The sequence below is a fragment of the Anser anser genome, assembly GCF_964211835.1.
Source record: "Anser anser genome assembly, chromosome: 4".
Classification (NCBI taxonomy): domain Eukaryota; kingdom Metazoa; phylum Chordata; class Aves; order Anseriformes; family Anatidae; genus Anser; species Anser anser.
Genome location: NC_139724.1, coordinates 34,685,016 through 34,706,462, shown reverse-complemented (window position 1 = coordinate 34,706,462; position 21,447 = coordinate 34,685,016). Strand labels below are relative to the sequence as shown.

Here is a 21,447-nt window from a genome sequence, read left to right as displayed (position 1 = left end):
TTGCAGTTTTGTAGGGAGGGTTGGGAAGAGTAGGCTGTCTCTCACCCTCCAGGACTGTCATTCCCCCACAAAAGGTCAGGAGAAAGGCTGCTGACACATGGTGACACAGCCTCGCCTTGCCTTCAGAGCAGTATCAGTGACGAGAAATTCAGGAGTTCTGCCTGCCTCCAGTGAAACTGATTCATCTACCTAAGCATGTCTTTTTAAGTTGGAAAATCCAACATAACAGCGTTCGGAGAAAGGAAACTGGAGTCAATCGAGTCTCTGAAAGCTCTTGAGGGACAAACAACTCTCATTTTAAAGGAAATCTATGCGTAATACTATAAATCTATTTCAAATTCACCAACTATGAGTTTTTAAATTTAAAAACAGGAAGAAAAGTACAGTTTATATAATCACTGGTACATACAGCATTTGTACATATATACAGTCTAATGCATGTAATGTAACGCATGTAATGTAACCAGCTCTTGCTGTCTAGTTTCCCCAGTGGGTCCAGTGGTTACTCTACACACAAGATTGCATTATGATACAAGAGCATGGAAAAGCTGGTCTCTCAAATCATTCATTATTGTTTTAAACCTAGAAGCACAAAAGCTGGAAGAACGACATTTAAAAATGGGTAGAAGAAACAAGAAACAATAAAAGACACAAATGTTATTGAAATATTTGCTAAGGTGCAAACTTTTCTCTACATCATCTCGCCAGTAGAGCTTCTCTATCTCAGCTACAGTATATGCATGCTGGTATGGGATTATGTTCTTTGCATTATGGCTAGTTAAATATTTCTCAAAAGTTAATCCACTTTGAAATTTATTAAGCAGTAAAAGTAAAATTCTATTAACCTTAATGGGATTTACACGAGGGAATTCACACTTAATATGGATGCAACACTGATGCTTAAAACTGTTGCCAGGAAAAGAAGACAGGCTTAGAGAAGTTAAAGCCATCACATTTTCTATTTATGTAGTCCTTCACAAGGGTAATCCTCTGTATATTAAGGAGACAAGAAAATGCCACAGACTGGTTAGTATTTAAGCTTCTCAGATGCCAAGTGAGATAGCTGCCTGTGCCAATAAAGGGTGGTCTTATTATTGTGGGACTAATAAACATTGTTAGAAGGATGGGAAGGCATTATCTTTGGTTTTCTTATGGGTCCTGAAAGTGCTATTGCTCACATTTTCTACTGTATAATGCTGTACAGTAACAACACTGTTGGAATATGTTCCCTGTAATATAATATACATGTAATTCAATGAATACAAATTCACATTCTCCCTGTACCAGCCATTCCTCATAACCAAAATAAAGTAAAACTCCTCAGATTTTTCTCCAGAGATTGTCCATCTCCATTGTTTTCAGGGTAAAATTATTTGTTTGGTTGCCTCTAAATCATCTAGTTAACATGTGGGATATAATTGACTTCATTTGGGAAGGCTGAGTGAGCTCTGAGCATGTGATCCTGAATTCAGTGGTCCTTACCAAGAAGAAATTTACCCAATGTAATCCAAAATGTAAGATTGCTGAAGAGTTGAGATTTCACTAGGAGGGATCCAGGAGGTCCTGAGTTTTGTCCACAGGGGACCACTTAATGGTCAGATTGAGGGCTGCACAGAAAAGCATAAGGGACCCTGAGGTTTGGGCCCCCACCATGTGCCCCAAAGGAGTGGCATTTGGTGCAGACCCTACCACAGCTTCTCCCTACCAGCAGAAGGCAGCAGAAGCCAGAGAGCATTTGGCTCCCACAGGTATAACTGCAGGGCTACCTCAGCTTTCAGGCTTTGTGGGATCACACACACCACCTGCAACAAGCAGTTAACTCTGCTGATGATGGCAACCATTTAGAAGTTACCCTGATGGTGGTTTCATGGGTTTCAGCTGGCATGTCAGCCCCATTTTGGGTACCCAGGTGGTAGAGAGGTTGAATTATTTGTCCAGGCACTCCGTCCTGAGAGTACATTTCACTCAAAGCAAGTCATGTTACCCAGGTGGTATCCTACCCTAACAGTCTTAAATACAAGCCCCAACAAAAACATTTATAATACTGAGGTCTAATATTCTACAGAATAAAATAAAATAAATAAAATAAAATAAAATAAAATAAAATAAAATAAAATAAAATAAAATAAAATAAAATAAAATAAAATAAAATAAATAACACATTTGGAACAATCATGAAAGAATTAGAAAAAAGACAATCTTGTATAAGTTAGTAGAAACATCTCAGACTTCACAAGGTTGACAAATTTGAATACCCTGACCTAAAAGTAGCAGCCTGAAACAAAGCTACTGAAATCGTGCTGTAATACAAATCAGCTTGTTCTTTTAAAATAAACCATATTGTAAGTGCACTTGGATATCCTGACAATAACACGCAGTCTAAAATGATGAAAAAGAATCACTTATTTTCTTATTCTGCTTTTCTTTCATCAGGATTTAAATATTCTCATGTTTTTAGCATCTTTCCCTTCTCTGATAAAGCAACGCCGATACACTAACAACAACATAAAGCTGTCTAATATATATGGATTTGCATCTAAAAGACTGGTTTGTTATTCCATTCGTGTCGTTCTGCCCAGAACTGTTTTGAAGAAGGCCATTTTAAAGCCAGTAAAGACGAGTTCCTCTCCGAGAAGCATGATCTGCTGTGTCAACATTCTTCATTAGATAAGATAAACTACGCAAAAATCTGAAAATGAAATTAGACAGCGCAGAGATGAATTTAATGGTAACTATCTTCTGAACATAGAGATAATTTGATTTTGGTCTTACAGTAAGCTTTCTCATACAAAGAATCAGAGCCAAGCTACATACTGTGAAACTAAGCCTGGATCTTTTCTTGCTAGGCAGCTAGAGGGTTCATCTGCAAGGGCATTTGGGTTTGAAGATCTGGGGATCCTGTATTCTGGACTGCATTCTCCTTTCCATCACATAATTGTAATAATAGAGTGATAAAGTGATTCGTCTTTACATGTGTGTGCCAGGAGCCTTGAAATGTTGATTGATTTTGGTCACAGCAACTGATCTTCCTAGCAAAAGAACAGGGAGAACAGGAAGAAAGTCCTGAGCCAATCTTTTAATAAAGTATCTGAGATCGCACTGGATAGGTACCCAAACCTTCACTGGAAAAAACACTTGATATAGCACAAAATATAACAGATTTTTTTCATAAGCCCACCAAACTTAACAGAGCCTTTCCCTGACATTTAAAACCAGAGGATCAGGATCATAGCAGCTTGTCAGACCAGTAGGGACTTGGCGCCTGTCAGCATTGCAGCACGCCAACATGTGCCAACAAAGAGATATGTCTGGGCATGAACCCTCCAATGGCTTTGGTACTGTCAATGCAAAACATGGCAGCCTCTCAGCAGAGCACAAATGCACTTGCTGATGGCTTAGATTGCATGGGCAGGGCAAATGCTTGTGCAGTGAGTGAGGTTTCCATTCACTTGCTGCTCTCACAGATGAGCATTCAGGTTTTCCCACCAAGGTCACATCGAACTTAGACCCCCCATTGGATATGAACAGTGAGTTCACCATTGCTATACTCTCCAACAACCAGGGCTTACAACTAGTGTCCTTTTGATGACTGCACACCTATCTAGTTAGGAAACACAGAGGAGCCATCCCACAGACCTTTCTCTTGAACCCACTACCACACAGGGTGAGAAAACTGAGTACCTCTGAACATTCACACTCACAGTCCACTGAACTTCACGCTAAGATCACTGAAACAAACATTGCATTGCTCATCTTGTATTTGCATTTTTTTTTTGTAGTGATATTGAGGGGTATTTTACTTTCAAATGCTATCTGTCTCGAATTAATGAGGATAAGAAGCACGCAGTACATTGCTACATATTTTCAGTAGCCCTTATGTTGTTTTCACCCTGTGAATGTTCTTGAGGGGAAATATACCACTAAAAAAGACATATATGAAAGCAAAAAGTAGTTATACTGAGTTCTCTCTCCCTTCCTACTCATATATCTGTCTTTGTTCTCTCTGCAAAGTATCCACATGGCCTGATGGGCCACATGAGAAAGGATAGAGAGAAATATATTGAGTGAGAAAAAAATAAATTTAAAAGGTTTATTTCCCTTAAAAAATGTGCAGCAGACAGAGAACAGATAGCATAATTCTTTCCTAATATTCTAAATTCTTTACCATCCCCAATCATATTCGGTAAGGACACAGGCACTGCATCTGTACTTCCTTGCTAATTTGTCATCTACACCAGGCTCCAGAACCCAGATTCCCCATATCAGGCATCAATCTGTATCAACACACACACAGTCATAATTCCTTGCTATGAAAACCCACACACCAGGAAATGGAAGTGCAAACGGGTTTGTGCACATGGATGCAGGAATTCAGAAGCCCAGTAATACAGACAAGCACAAACGGCACATATGCAGGCTGATTGCCCAAGACCAGTTTATCTTCTGCTTTTTTTCTCAATTCCCTAGACATCTTTATATATATATATATGTATGTATATACATACACATGCACACATATGTAAGTATGTGTAAGTAATATACAATCTTCTCTTTTCAAGTCTGTACCTATATTATCCTCAAATATACAATTAAATTATTATAAGCTTCACTGCATTATTTAAAATACTACTTATAAGTTTTGATACATTTCATTGCATCTCTTTTTAAATAAATTCATAAAAATATTTTAATATATCATTGGTATTAATCTTAGTTGAATATTCAGCCTTAATTGAATTAATATTTAACAGATTCTTGCAATCTGTCCAAGTCCTTTTGCTGCAGAACAATCTCTTTCTACTGCAGCAGCTGAAGCAAGAATTCCTTGAAGTTTGAGAAACTGACAAAATTTCACAACAGAATATTAGATCACGTCCTCACAAAACGCTTCTGAAACATGCAAACATACCCACACATCTGGGAAGCTATTGCTGTAAAATTTCTCTCCTGCAAGTAATCCTTACTCAGCCTTTAGTCAAACTCCAACCACTCAACAGAGCTTGTAATTTCCTGAAAAGTCAACATTTTCTTTCAGAGAAAGTGGTCACTGAGTCAAGTGATGAAATAGAAATGCAGCAATAAAGATGCTAAATCAAGAATTTAAGAGAGAATGCATATTGCTCAATTAAATCCCTTTGCAATTTTTCCATTTGTCCAATATATGTTTTTGAATAATTTTTATATCTAGAAGCAAATAACTTCTTAACAATTAAAAGCCAGTGCATCACTGGCAGCAAAAACATCTTTTGTCCTATAATGATTTACTTTTTTATCAATGTGTGAATCTTGGGAAAACAACACTTCAGTCTCCTGTCAATATGGGTCCTATCAGGACCCACGGACTGCTTTATGCCCAGTTAGCTTCAGTATTCTCTAACCCGATCTTCTTTCACCAAGTGCATGTCCCCATCATGCTGCCTTGTAGGCACTTCCTTGCTTACATGCAAATGCTTGAGATGAGCGTTGGAGGTGACCCTGTTTTGCTGATTAGGTGTTCCCACATTCACATCACCCCAGGCCCTTGCAGAAGACCCAAGCAGCACAGTACAGCCATGTCTCAGCTGCTCTAGCCCTTTATCTACATAGGACCTGAGTCAAAAGTCCCAAAGCCTCTGGTAAAGCCTTTGCCAAACTATTTCCAGGACCTACCCAAAACAGACATCTTACTACCACATTTCAGAGCTCTACCCTGTTCGCAGTAGTCATTGAATCTTTGCAATAAAACCTCTGAATACCCATATGTGGCAAGCATTTGCTGTTTACATAGCCATTAGCCAATCTTTCCAGAAGATTTCTTTCTTGCATGCCGTTTTCTTACTTGGGTTACAAGTGCAAAAAACAGAGGCCTGTAGTAATATGTTTTAATAGGCAAAAACTCAAACATGAAGTCACAGCCACAATTTTTTCAGATGTGCTTTTCACTGTAGTCTTAGGGCAACAGAAAAAGCTATTTTTTCCTGCTTTCATCATTAGTTTTAGTTTCAAATTTCTTTTTTCAGGCTGATTTCTACATTGAAAGCAAGATTTAATCAAGAATTACATAGCTTAAGACTGCTTTGCAGAGCTTTGATTGATTGAGTCAGACTTCCTTTAGTCATATGACAAATGAATGGAATAAAGGATGAGCAGTCTCCCTGTCTGATCCCTCCATGCTCTGTGATGTTCACTCCAGCCTTAGCAAAACTGCTTTTTAAGATCAGCCTAAAAATACAGGTCAGAGCCTCTCACAACCCACTGTATCAAAGGAATATGCAAATCTTTCCTTGTTCCATATTCTCCTCAGCCTCCCACTACAATTATTAAATTACAGGGTATTAATAGAAACTAAATAAAGCACTCTGAAAAGATGAATTCCAAAGATGCAAAATTCAAATGCCAAATAGAGAGCAATTAGGTTCTTAAATAATTCTTATCACATTTCATGCTAATATTAGCACTTCCAAAAAACAATAGAAAACTGCAATATTCTCAGAGACGCTCAATTGAAACAGCAGAGTAAGGCATAGAGAAAGAATCTTGATTTCTTATATTTTGATGTTATGCACAAATAACATTTATCTCCAGCTACAATAGTAAAAATCATTTTGCTCTCTAGAAAGAATTCATAATATTTATATGATGATACCAAGAAAAAATTGTGGTTTTGTTTTCCGAACCAACGCAATAGCAAAAATGAGGCTGTTCTGCTTAGATTTTTCAGAGAACTCAAATTAGCACAAACTTTTACTTAATTGGGCTCTTCAAATAAGTATGCAGCAATGAGCATTAATCTCTCCTCATTGCTTTTTAAAACCTTTATGTCTATCCAGGTCCCATAGCCTTACAGATTTTAATGGTCTTAATGAAGAAAAAGAGCACTGTTATTCAATTTGACTCAAGCAGATCTCCATTCAGAATGACATTGTCGCCATTCACAATGCTATTGTTAGAGTCGTGTCATCCTTTCTATTTTAAACCTTGTTTTCCAGGAGTTTTTAACCTGCCAGTAATTTTTCTTCCTTGAGTCTGTAGGCAAGCAAAGTTGATCAGTTGGTCAGTCAGTCAGTCAGTCTGTCTGTCTATTACCTACACATATAATCTACACTCCTGCAGTACACATTGCTGACTGACAGAATCATCCATTCGAGAATCATCTACTCGAGTATCACTTCACAGACCTCAAAATCACTGTTTTTTTAAGAAGAGGAGTTTGGCAAATGATTTACTGACAATACAGTCAAATTCATTTTGATTTCCTGATGACTAAAAGAACCTAATTGAATATTTGCAGGACTGAGGTTTAAATATTTGCTTCTTATTGCTTGTGGTTCTTTGCATGTAACAGATCTCGAGGACCCTTCTCACACAGAACAGGTATATATAACAAGGCATCGCAGGCTAAGCAGACATCCTGCTTCTATCATTATTTAATATCTTATAATGTATTATGTAAGTTTACCACATTTGATGCATATGCTATACTGGAGATGACTGCATACCAGAGCAAGTTTGTGAAATTTAAGTTTACATTTTGCACATCTGTAAATGTACAAAGGGCCAAATCATCATGTTCAGATTGCCAGGTTAGATCAAGGAAGGTAAATGGAAAACAGGTCCCCTCCTTGATGCTGAGTGAAAGCCACTGTGCTTCAGGAAGAAATGCAGGATGTGAGGTCCCCAGTCTGTGTAAGTATCATTTCTCATATATCTTCTTCCTTTTGTGCATGGTCTTGCAGGCAGCCACAGGAAACTGAGGCTTTTTACTGCAGCAAGTCTGTGCACCATCTTCATCGACATAAATGTACCATCTTCCTCTTTTCACATTAGAACTGCGCTGGCTGCAGAGACAGGGGATCCTCGGTGATTGTGGACGCCTAATTAGCCCCCCCCTCCCTCGCTTTCCCCTCCCAAAGGACATCAACACATCTACAACACAGCTCAGCTCTCACACCTTCTACATCCTACACTCCCACAGGATTTTCTTCAGCAAACCCAAACAGCCCATCTGCCTCGCATGTGGTTGGAATGCAAAGCTCATTTTCGTTTCATAAATCTGATCACACTACTGTTGCTCCTACATATTAATGGTGCTACAACAGCTGCCTTGGATTTAAATCTCCTTTACTTCCATGTGCTGTACTGGTAACCATAAAGGAGATTTTTGACTTTCTAAGTGATGTGATCCAAACCAGGAGTTGAGCATAACCTGGAGTTACATGCCATCTCAGCATGACATAAAATACTTGCTCTAGGGTACAGAGTTTGCAATAACATACATGAAAAACTGTCTGGAGCAAGAATGAAACTTGGGTATTAGCTGAGCATCATTAGCTATCTATGCAGGTCTCAGAGAAAAAAAAATAGTGGAAGAAAAAATCTAGAAGAAAACTATTGCTTTCTAAATGCTGGACCAACTGCTTGGAAAAAATGGAAGGTGAAAGGAACAGATGGTTCTCTCTCAGACCAGGGAAGACTGAAGGGAGACAGTAGGATTGAGAGTTAGTGAAAAAAACTGTTATCTGAATTCTACTTCCTTTTTCTTCCTTTTCTTTCCCTCTTCTCTCTGACAAACAAAACAATACAAGTTTGCAATAACTGGTATGACTGCAGAAGTCACTGAAAGATTATCAGAGGCTGGAGAAAAAGCTCTTAGCCCTTGAAAAGCTACATTCACAGAGCCATGTTTGATACACTCAAAATGCCCAGTAAGTGAAAATCAATTTCTGGAAGAAAACAATTACATATCGTTTGAGGCTAGATCCCTACTCTGGACCTAACATCAAAGGTCAGATTAGGTATCGACTTATGTATTCTCCTTCAAGACATGTGAAATGGAGATTTAAATAATCTCTTCTTCACTGATAAGAGTACTAAATAGCAGATAGCAAATACATCAGCCGTTTCTGAATACATATCTGTACAAATTACGTACATTTATGAAGACGGCTGATTTGATTTTCTAATCAGAAATTATTTAACATGTTTTCTTGCTCTAAAAGGTGATCATTTTAAGACCACCACTGCAGAAGTGAAAATTTCCCATTAACTAGCTGGCAGTATAGTCAGAATATGCTTTGAGCTGACTAGATGTATTATCACCTGTCAGCTATTTAGAGCTCCTATTAAGTTAGCAGATAGACCCACAATGAGTTGGGGAAAACTACATCTGTTTCCAGACATCAGGCTGACATTTCCTGGAAAGAAAATGCCCCACCTGTTCACTGTAGTCTTTGGAGCTGCCAATAGGGCAAGCAGACATCATTTGCAGGATAACCAACTGAAAACAGATTAGTGATTATTAAAACTTTGCCACTACATTATTAACTGCAGTACGTTAGTCAAGACTGGAAACATTTGTATTAAATATGGCACCTGTTGGAGACTATTCAAGAGAGCAAATCAGGTACAGGAATAAAGCCAGTAGCAATAACGCTGGGGAAAAAGGTTCTTCAATTAAATGAAACCCTGTTTTCTTAGTATTTTGACTGGAAACTGCATCCACGTTGATGCTGAGCACTTTTTTATAATATGGCCAATGTTTTATTGATCTATATGTCTATTAATCCCAGAGCCTGGCTTTATGGGATGTAGCAATGAAAATAACTGCAAGTATGAAGCTTCTTTTGTTTCTGTGGATAATTCGTCATATGCATCAGTTGCTATTGAGATATCATTGGGAGCTCAACCATTCCAATCACTAAGATCACTGTTTCAAATTTCATAATTTGAATTATAACTTCTGAAATGTCTTTCCTGCTGTTAAATAAGGAGTTTGCTAAGCAACACTTCAGCATTTCTTTTTGTGATTGAAACCCTGATAGCAGTTATAAACACTAGAAAGTGGAAGTAGAAAGTGGGAAGTAGAAGATATTCAGCAATCTAATTCCCCTTGTATTCAAAATTTTCACTGGCATCAAGTAAAACAGATGCAACAGATATTTTGCCTATAATATCAAAAAGCAAATCCAAGAAGGCTTTTCAGTGGTATTGTAAAGTGTGTAGTTTTCATTGATTTCTAAGATGGACAACTCATTCACTAAATATTTTGTATATTTTTCAACAATTAAATGTTTACAAATTACATGAAAACATTAACATATTAATGAAAACTAGCACACTAACAAGTTAGATCAGGCAAAAAAGAATATAATGTGTGCAATAATAAACAGTGAATATGTTCCAAAAGCCAAGAAAGTAGGATTTAAAGAATTTCTAGTTTCATTAAAAATTACTCAGTTTGAGAAATCAATCTTGCCAATGGATTTCACATTCTAAGGACTACAAGTACAAATCACTGATTTGACAGCACTGAATTTTTTTTGACAGAACACACAAAGCTATATTTGTGTTTAGTTAATTTTAAAAGTGTTTTTTTTTTTTTAAAAAACAAAAAGCCTCCCCAGTACAATTACTTTTCCCCCAGAAAACCTCACACTAGCCTTGCTTTGGTTACAATTACCAGAAGATTGCAAGCTATCTCCATATATCTATCCAGGAAGGGGAGACAATAATTGTAATCTTAAAAAAAAAAAAATGTTACTCAGATTCACCATTCTGAATCTGATGCTCTTCATCTGTAATATTACAATTTTAATTTCTAATGGATCTGATTTCAGTGTTATGCTTGTATCATTCCCAAAAGAATTCTGAAATACAGCTCTTCTTGCTGTGGAATTCCAAAGCTTTTAAGTTATTAAAATTGTATGTCTTTGTATACTTCTATACATGTAATACAGTGCAGTAATTTTTTTTGAGGCTGTTATGGTCCTCTGAAATCAAGGCTTTGTTGCAACCACTAAAGTCAGAGCTAAGTGCCTTTTAGAATTTACTCAGGTTCTTCTTCTGCTATCTACCCTGGACTGGGAGAAATACTAGGAAATCTGTTGAGTTATTGATTGTATCACAATGCCAGTAATTGCCAAATGTTTAAACTTAAACTTTCCATTTGCATGTATTGTTTTAATATGGGACTAAATGATAACATGGTCTTCCTGTTCTACTAGTTCTTCATGAAGAACTGCATGCATTTTATTATTCCATATGAATTATGAAATCCAAGTGAGCTCAAATGGTAGGAAAGAACTATGACAAATCCCACATTGTTTGCAAGCATTTCTAATGAATGGGACAATTTCATTATCTTTCCTGTTCAGGAGATGAACTTAATGCTATGTTCTTATAACTGAACACTACCTATCTGGCATTCCTGTTAATTTGCAAGCAAAAGTGATTTTCACTTATTATTTTATAGCACAGATTTCTGCATCTAAGTGTTGGGACACAAAATACCTCCAGAGCATTTGCAGAGTTGGACAAATATTTCCTGTTCTGCAATGAAGTCATCAGGATGATTTTTCCCAGAATCCCTATCTTAAGGGCAGAATTCCCGCTAGGTTCATACTCAAATTCTTTATGATCTCTTTGTGAGATGCTTGCAGCCCTTTAAGAAGCCTTTGGGTTGATAAACAAAGGCTAACTTGACTCTGGACTGCAATTAGGACTCATGTTTTTACCCCAATATGGCTCATGAGTAAGACATACTCCATTTAACCATATAACTGCAAATAAAAATATCTCTTTTTATGATACTATTTGATTGTAATTCCTTAGAAAGAAGTATATCTTACTTCATGATAAGCAGCAAATGACAGTCGAGTAATAAATAGTAGTTAAGAAAAGAATAAATATTTTTGGCTGTTATCTTTGGTATTTTTAAAATTTGTCTTGGTTCACAATGAAATAATGATACTCCGGTTCAGCAGAACTTTAAAACAGTGACAGCTTGATTAAAATTTTTCTTTTTTATTTTGAAAGGTTTGAAATTTGTATTTCAACTACTTTGAAGGAGATTTTGAAACAAAAAAGTATCACTGTAAAATACTGACATCTTTCATTCAGAGGGTGCTGAAAAAAAGGATGCTGACTACTTCAGGCAAAAATAAAAATATTCCCAAAAGCAGTATCTGCTCTTTCCTTTTTATTATTTGATTAAATATAAATATCAATAATTATACCTATAAAATTCACATATAGATATATTTATATACAAATGCATATAAGTGTGTATGCTTATATATGGATACAATTCTATTTCTCATGATCAAATTATTTTGGAAAACTTCTTAGAAGACACATTTCAAAAACTGCAAAAAAAAATGTTATACTATTCCTCAAAAATTACAATGAATTAAGCTTTACATTTTGGAAACATAAGTTTAGTTTAGTAGATGCAGAACAGTTTAGAAATTATCTTAAATGTGCATTTTGAGGATTCTGGATAATCCTAGTATATGTGAAAATGGTTCAAGGTTGACACCGTGAATGCACCAGCAAAATAACATGAGTACTTGGTGATGTTTTTCCATAATTCTAACTTGGGCATGTCTCTGCATCTTCTAAGCAAACTTTCAGATGACCATGCTTGAATAATGCAAAGCCTATTTGAAAGTCAATATGAAGTCTTCATGCTCTGTTACTTGTGTTTCAGTGGGCCCAGTTAATCAAATCAGAAAACAGAAATAGAACTGTGAGATTTAATTGACTAGTCACAAACATGCATATGGGTCAGATTTCAAACCCCGACTTTGCAATGTGATGGATGAAATTTTAGAAAACTGCAGTTACTCCAAGAACCTCTTAAAAACAAAACTACACCAGAGTTGGCTTCTCTAAAAATGCTGGATATATTTCATTACTAAATGATCAGTAATCCAAGTGCCACATTCACATCACAGAATCGTATAAAAATGGACTGGAAGGGATCTGACATCTCCCTTTTGCCTTCTTCTAAAGACATTTCAAACAACCTATTTTTTACTTTTCATGAAATAAAATTCTTCTTTTCTAAGCAGTCAAGCTGTCATTTCCAATATTTTAAAAGGCTTTTTAGGCCGAATTTTACTTCAGATTCCTTTGATAACCAGCACAGCTAGAGAAACTAAGGTGGGCTATAAAGTGAAATGCCACACAGTAAAAGAGCCACAATTGTCACCTTAAGTGAGACACTGAGATGCAACTACGTTATCTAAATCTTTTACAAACACTTATGTTGATGTGCAGCTTTCCTGTCTCACTGCATACCCTGCAAACATTTACAAAATAAAGGCCTTTCAGTATAGTTTTGAGCTTTCATCTGTGAGTCCGAGTGCTGCATTCCCATATGCTTTTGAGAGACAGCTTTACAATCCCCCAAACTATAGCAAGCCATACTGCCAGGCTAAAACAGCGGAAGAAGCAGCTTTGCAGAAATGCAAAGGAAAAAATACAAACATACAGTAGATATTGCTAGGCCTAGCCCATTGGGCATATATTGTTGGTCACAGCATGGATTTGACACTGTGGGATATATTTACAGCATGGGGTATGGAGAACTACACACACAAACAATCGTGAGAACAGTGTATTTATTCTTATGTGAAATGCATTGAAAATTGACCCTGTTGGGATGTAAATGAGGAATTGGATTGTTGTGGAAATTCTACTGGTTCATGTGCTTTTGAAATGTTGAATTTTCTTTTAAAGGGATCAAAAGTGTCTTTGAGTCACAACAGTCAAAGATGGCAAAGACCACATATTGCTCTAATTCTGTTCTTCAAGACATCTTGCAGAGATTAATGCTTGAAAGATATTATTAGAACTTTTTATTCCTTTACCCCAAACTGACACCATATGAAAAGCTTGCTATGATAGCTCTTCAATATTGTTTCTTTTTATTTTCGAAGCTATACCATGTAAATTAAACTGGGAAAATCACATCAAAGCAAAACGAAAGAGCTAATATGCACTACATACAAAAATTTAAACACCTGCCATATCCTCTCTTGCCTAGGTAGTAGAATAATCACTCTACCCCTTGAATCATGAGTGCTTTAGCCTTCCATTTTGCCTTCCTTCTTTCCTGCTTCTTTCTTTCCCCATGGAATTGCTGAGTCTATGTTTATGAAGCTCCTTCTGAAGTATAGGATAAGAGTGAACAGTATTACAATGCTCCTAATTGGTAGGACATAGTACTTTCAGTGCTTTTTTATCACAGTTTAGTCTAGCAGTGGAAGGAGTTGACGGATTTGTGTCTATCTGAATATTGTTGGGAAACCATCCCTTGCAGAGACTCCTTACACCCATGAGAAAGCTAGCGATGAGAAAACAGGCTACTTAAGGCATACACCAGAAGGTTGTAAGGGACTGATCTAAACCACCACTGTAGATTTCCATTGACTTCCTGAGACTCTGAAGATAAACACTGTGTTTCTGAATTAGTTTCTCAAGGAAGAGATTATCTTCACAAACCTTTTACAACCTTACACCTCCACTCAAATTAACCACACTAAGTCCATTGCCATGCTATCAATATTAATAGTTTCAACTTATATTCATTTCTAGCAAGCACAGTAATGTTAAGTTTTTGTGGTATTATTTCTTTATTGCAGTAAAACATTGAAAAAAAAATACTTTACTGAAAACAAAAACAAAACAAAACACATCTTTGCTCCATAGAGGAGCAAGACTTCTGTAACAGATAAAGTAAAAAAAAAAAAAATGGTGTCCTTCCTTTAACTATCAGAAGGAAATATTGTACCACAAGCCTCACCGAGAAAAGCTAACTTTATGTCATCGTTAATAGCATTATACTGCTTAGCATTTAATAAAATTGCTCACGCAGCAAACTGAAAGTATTGCTCAATCACCCATACTATTATTCAAATAAGGAGGTTCCTTCACCTAAAAGCAATTCAAAAAAGTGAGTTTGAAATATTATCCCGTTCTCATATATTGAAACTGGGATATGTGGAAAGTTGAAATGTTTGAAAAACTTACCACAGTGACAAAATTGAATGTGAATTAAACCTTGATGCCCTGACTTTTTAATCAGTAAAGCAATCTGAATACAAAAGCTGGCAAATAAATTGAGTAGGAAGATGCATTTTTATATAGTTATTTTTCCAATGGGAAATGAGTATTATCTTCCATTTTCCAGTTAAAAAATGCAGTGAAGATTACTCATGCTTAAAAGAGATGTTAGCACACTACTTACTGGTAATGTAGGAGCAATAATAGTTGATATAAGTGCAGAAGTTTTATGAAAACATGCCTTGTATATCAATGATATGAACAAAACTATTGTATTTCAAAAAGGGTTTAAAAGCTTAATTCCTGCTTATTTAAGCACACGTAGAATTTTTATACTTAGATTAGAAATTCACAGCACACTGCACCAGGATCTGTAATTTACATATACAGCGTAAATGTATGCCTATGGGAACTTCCACATTTGAATTAAATACAATCACAGTTCAGGGATTATTTCTCTCAGATTAGATCTCTGCCAGATAGCAAAAGGCCTTTCAATAGATGAGTTGGGAAGTGGTTTTCAATGTTTCTTAATTACTTGCGGAATGCTTGACGCATCTCAGAAGCCACAGAAACAGACACAGTAAGCAAAAAAGGGGTGTATGTATCTTGCTGTGTTTATGAGTATTAATGGTGGAACACAATAAATTTGCAGGGCTATCCAGAGCTAAAATGCTTATTGGAAGAGGAGTCTCTGTGCTACAGAAAGTCCTCCTTCAATAGACTAATCTCTTCTCAAGGCAACTACTGCATCACTCTTGTCAACCAGTTTAATAACTGCTGTAACTCAAGAAGATGCAATACTCCGGTCACTGATCAAAACAACTCAAAAGCCCTCCAGAGGTAGATCTTACCATATACATCATAATCTCATTTGAAGATCTATTTTTGTCTCCTCTACTATTCTTGTCTGTATTATAATCAAAATCTGACAAACCAGTATGCTACCAAAGATCTGAATAAACAAATTAAAATAAAAGTCATTATCTAGAATATTGACTACCATGAGGAGAGCATTTAAATATTTCAGGCCTTGGCAGACTTAAGTAATCTTACACAAATGGCACCTGTCTACAAGTGTTGTAAACCAGCCTTGCTGCATTAATGTCAATGGATTTATAACCATTTCTTGAAGACAGGTATCCTGCTCAAAGAAAGTATAATTCAGCATATTACAGTACCAGTTCAAGCATAGTTAAAGAGACTGTTAATGAAACAATAGAAATGGGGAAGAGCCTTTGCACATTTTCCTTAAATGTACCCGTATACTTGCATGTAAAAAGAATAATCCTTTTATATTTCATTTTCAACCCAAGGCTTACAGCTGTTAGAGTCATGAATTATTACTTATGAAAATACAATTATGAAGAATTACAGTTAGTTTAAAAACAGATCCCGCAACTTAAGGTTTGAGTGAGACTGAAAGTATTTTTTGAATAATAATTTCTTCAACACAGCGGCTGTCACGGGGAACCTTGTGATAAATGATAGAAGAAGGAGACTGTCTTGTTATAACATCAAAGATGAGCACTACTGTCTTAGTTTCAATCCAGTGTTCCTTTTCCTCTGAATGCAATGCAAGAACACAGAATTGTCTGGACAAAGGATGGCTTCTACTCACCTCCTCCTTCACTTATTTCTTCTGTCCATCCATCTTCTGATTTATATATACATTTTAAACATAACGTGTGCTTGCAGAGCTGAACACTTTTCTGTCAGTGTCCTTAAATTCCACTTCTTTGTGCAACCTACAGAGTGCTACAGAGTGCTGTCTTTGGGCCAAAACCCTAGGAATAGGTTTAGAGTCTAAATGTACCACAGGAAATTCCCTTGAAGGTGTGGGAGCAAATTGGCCTTCAATTTCTAACATACAGCTTGGCTGCTGTTACTTATTAAAGTAAGGAGAAAGGGCATAAGAAGTGTGAAACATAGAGCATTTAGTACATTTAGTATACAGAATTTTACTCTATTTTCTCTGACTCCAAGCTTGTTATGAGGAAAACTCTCCTCACTCTGACATTAAAGAACAACAACAAAAAAAACTCTCTCCTGCTCACACAGCCCTTGACTGCAATCATCATCCGTTTCTCAGTGGCATCATGCACTGAGACAAACAAGTGCATCTGCTTGGACTTTGCTGTGGCACTGTAGCCTTAATGCTAGCATAGCCCAGAGAGGCATGGTTCTCTCCTCTAACCCCTCTTCAGCACAGGCATTATGAATTCTTTTTGAATGTCTAGATTCACTTGCCTGTAAATGTGGAGCTCCTCTGCTTACCTTCTAAGGCAAAAGTGGCAGAGAAACAGGCTTGTCCCTGAATTTGAACCTTCAAAGAAATATCAACTTAACATACCCTTTTTAATATTAACACACATGGAAAAAAAGTTACAGGTTAAGTGTGATGCTCAGTTGCCAAGTTAGTAGAGTTGCCAAGTTAGTAGATTTTGTCTTGGAAACTCCTAAAAATCAGGAATTTGAGCTAATTCTATTGAAAGCAAATAAGTAAACGAAATCAGTTTTATAAAAACATACAACAGTTTTTCAGCTGAGGATGATGTAGAGTAGGGGGGCATATTTTTCTGGAGATGTATGTGCTATACATACAATACTAATTCTAATAGATGATGCAGAAGGTACAACACCATCATGCCCTTCATTACATTCATATCCTTCTGAGGGGTTGGAATTTTTACCTGATTTCTTGGATCCAACTTTTCCATCCAGCAGAGGGTGCAGCCATGGTAGTGGCACTATAACTACGTTTTTCACTTTTGCACCAAGGGGAGGAAATAATGTGAAGGCCATTTCAATTGCTTGATGCTTTTTGATGCTTCTTACAGCAGCTGTGGAAGCTGAAGAAAAGCAAAAAAAAAAAGTATAACGACCAACATATTTCCTCTGATACATATATGCAATTGACATTCACAGTAATAACTCATACAGATAGATTTCTTTTTATGACTTTGTTAAAACACGTCAGGATGGAACTGTGAACTTCTGCAAGTTAAAAGGTTGAGATATATATAGATTTATAGGCTGTGCAGCTGCTGGATATGATTAAAAACCAGGACAAAGGTGCCAGTTTGGAAAGACTTAATTGATTATTGTTCTAATACTTCAGCTAGTTCAATATGTAGATATATTCTATAATGGCACTCACTAAATAAAATGGTTCAACCTTTTCTGAGTAGAGTCCAGTGATAAGCATGACTAAGATTCTCAAAGGCATTCAAAACTTAATGGAAGATGAATGTGTAATTATTCTTCAGCCCCTTTGAAAATCCCAGACTCAATACTTACTGTTTATTGATCACAAACTGTAGCACACCTTAAGTTAGAACATTAAATTACATGGTAGAATGAAATATTTATTAACAGTACCCTATTAAAAACCAGAAAGAGTGAAACTTCAGGTAAGAAATTATTCTCATCACAGTTTTGACACTGATCTTCAACAGCACCTGATCATAACAAATTTGAAAAAATGGAACAACTCTGACGTGAAAAAGGGAGTCCAATCCTGCAAGCATATCGCATGCATGTACTTACACCGCACTCAGGAGGTATGAGTCCTCATGAGACAAAGGAGCTCACATATGGAAAGCTCGCTTCCTGGTTGCAGGAGCAGTTAATGTAATGCAAATTTCTGTATATTACCTTTCTGTGTCAGTAATTAGAACAGCCAGTCTAGAAGCCTTTTTTTTTTTTTTTTTTTTTTTGAGGGGGTGGATAGTTTTCCATCCTGATTAACACCAAATACAACCCATGTCCAGGATGACACTCAGGGTAAGAATATCTGTTGCATCCTTTAGAAAAGGGCAATGAGCCATATGTCTTACAGCATGGCATTGTTAATAACTGAGACTGCTAGCAATTTGGCTTATATCTGAAACTACATCTGTAGGTGAAAGGATCTATATTACACATGGAATAAATTTCAAGGCCAACTCAGAACTGAACTTTCAATGTTTTGCTGCTACAGTTCAATAAAATCACTTTGTGTTACATTCATTTCTTTCCGTATAAAATAAAGTGAATGTCACACTTTTTTGTCATACCATTTTTATTTAACACTTTTTTTCTATACCCATTAGTTAAAAAAGTTATAACAAGGCAAATCATTTATCAAAATGAAAAATGCTGTACTCTTGAGCAAGGAAAGGGGAGTCTAAATAGAATGTCCCTGCTCTTAAATTAATGGAACCATCTTACATTTAATATTTTCTCTTAAGGAGTTATGTAAGCACTCCAAGATCATTAATGAAGAAGTACAGAATCGCAATTTACAGCTGAAGGGCAAAACTGCTAAAAAAGCATTTCAGAGTCATGTCATTGAGTGATACAATGTAGGAAAATAAATGTAAGGATCATTGATCTCCGATATCATAATTAAATGTCCAGAACACATGACAAGGAGAAAGGACAACAAAGTTCATTAAAACTTGACTTGGAACCTAAGCTTCAGGACTAATCAAACAGACATACCAGGGAAGGCTCAGGTTTATAAACAAGAAACCTTTTCATTTTAATTAACAGAATTTTAAAACTAGATTCTTTGTCACTATTCTGATTTTAAGGCTAATTGTTATTATCTATAAAGACAACTCATTTGTGTGCAGTGTCCCCAAATGTACCATTGCCCAGTTCATCTGTTACATTTCTGCCCCCTAGAACCACTACAGCAGTTCAGGTGTCCATCATAAATCAAGCCTGCACTTGCCATTCAGACACTAACACAAACACTCCCAGCCTTCTTTCTAAACAAACAAACAAAAAAAACATAAACAAAAAACCCACACAAACAAACAAACAACAACAACAACAAAAAACCTGGCATGGCAGATTTTCCCAGGCTTTCTTAGGTAAAATAGTAACTGATCTTTTAATGTACAATACTTTTATTGCAACAAAAGAAAATCCACAGAAATCAGATGGAATTCATCCCAGTGAACTAATAGAACTTGCAGAAATCGTGTTGGAGCCACCGTCTATTATTCTTCAGAACTAATGGAGAAAACCCAAGGTCCCAGAGCTGGGAAATGACGAACCATATTACCTATTCTGAAGGGGGAAAAAAAGCCAACCTACCAGGGGAATTACAGAAAAGAGAATTCAAATTCAAATTGCCAATGTAGCTAGTGAAGTGGTCAATTTGCAAGCTGTTACAAAAGCATGCTGAAAGGCGGGTAATAAACAGTAGAAATAGGAATTGGCAAAGATAAAGCGTGCCTATGATATAAATATTATTGAGCATGGGACTCCTGCTTAGTGCTATTGCCACCACTCAACCCCTTAGTACAATCAGACTGCCTTAAGACACTTCCACTTTTGCCAGCAGTTGTAATCGTCACCTTTTATCAGGCTTTAGGAGGAACAATCCACTGATCTAATCCTTCATTGTTTCCCAGCCCATAGGCAGAAAAACTTTATTTTGGTAATGCCACTTTACACCATTCAATCATTTTACAACATTAGAGCACTCTGCATTTGTCAAACACTAAGCTTTAAATTGTGTGCTGAGCACACTGAAAAGATTTACAGCATATAAGAGAAGACAGAACATAGATCTATCACACTCATATGAGAATATTCCTACATTGGGTTTAGGTCTACAATCTCATCAGCTACAAAAGCAGTTTAAGAAACAATTGCCAGGTTTTGGTTTGCAGTGTTTTAGGAAGGTCATTTCCCTGCCGGTTACAAGAAGCTTCTCATGTTGAAAATCGGCTGATAAAAATAGATTCCTCTTTGTTCCCACAGAACATGGGAACTAAAAACCAGCACACACAGAAACACAGAACAAGCAGGTTTATCAGGAAACATACACAGACACACACACACAAAATGCTTTCCTGTTCAATTTAGCCCTGAAGTACTTTGATAAATAATATGTTCAACGTTTCTGGAATACATCATTAGGTACCAGAAAAGAAATCATTTTCTCCAGGGTGGGAAAAAGTATATAAGGAGCGACTTTTGCAAACTGGTGGAAGAAACAAAATTCCTGTGCTTCTAAAAAGTAAGGGAGGCAAATAATCCCAGGTGCTAGCAAGGTCACCAACCAGAAGGAACACAGATACCTTAATAAGTTATTGACAAGTGCAAATGCAACTAGGCAGACTTATGCTGATGCTAACTTAACATCTTTTACTCCATACTACATGCAGCGAGTGAGTATTTGCCTTGCAAGGACTAGAGCATTCACTCTGTAATTCTATAAAACAGAAATGCTGTTCACTGCTGGAATCAGGTCAGTATCAGCTGACTATAAAAGCCACAGCAGCATGTTTTACTTATATAATTTCTTATTGCTATTCAAAATTTTTTCTAGTTGTTATGATTCATTTTGAAGACATCATTTCTGTTAGCTCTCATGTACTCAATGAAAATATCTAAAAAGCACAGAGATCACTTATGCTTATGACTTATTTTTAATGTAAGAGAATAACAACAATAATATTAATTCTCTCTAATATAAGAGAAAATAACCTAGAATGGTTAGAGCTGATGAGAATGATCAGTAATACAACAAAGAAAAGAATACATGCTTGGTTTGCCTACTATTATGGTTGCATCTCTTTTGAAAAACACACTGATGTATTCATAAAAATGTATCCAACA

The 21,447-nt window shown here is 36.4% G+C and overlaps 1 protein-coding gene across 1 annotated transcript in view; it reads right to left on the bottom strand.

Moving 5' to 3' along the window:
* Positions 1-21,447, bottom strand: part of IQCM (IQ motif containing M) — a 191,858-nt gene that overhangs the window by 5,292 nt on the left and 165,119 nt on the right. The window contains 1 exon segment of the mRNA XM_083836382.1: positions 17,520-17,678. Within this exon segment, the coding sequence (XP_083692508.1) occupies positions 17,520-17,678 (159 nt within the window).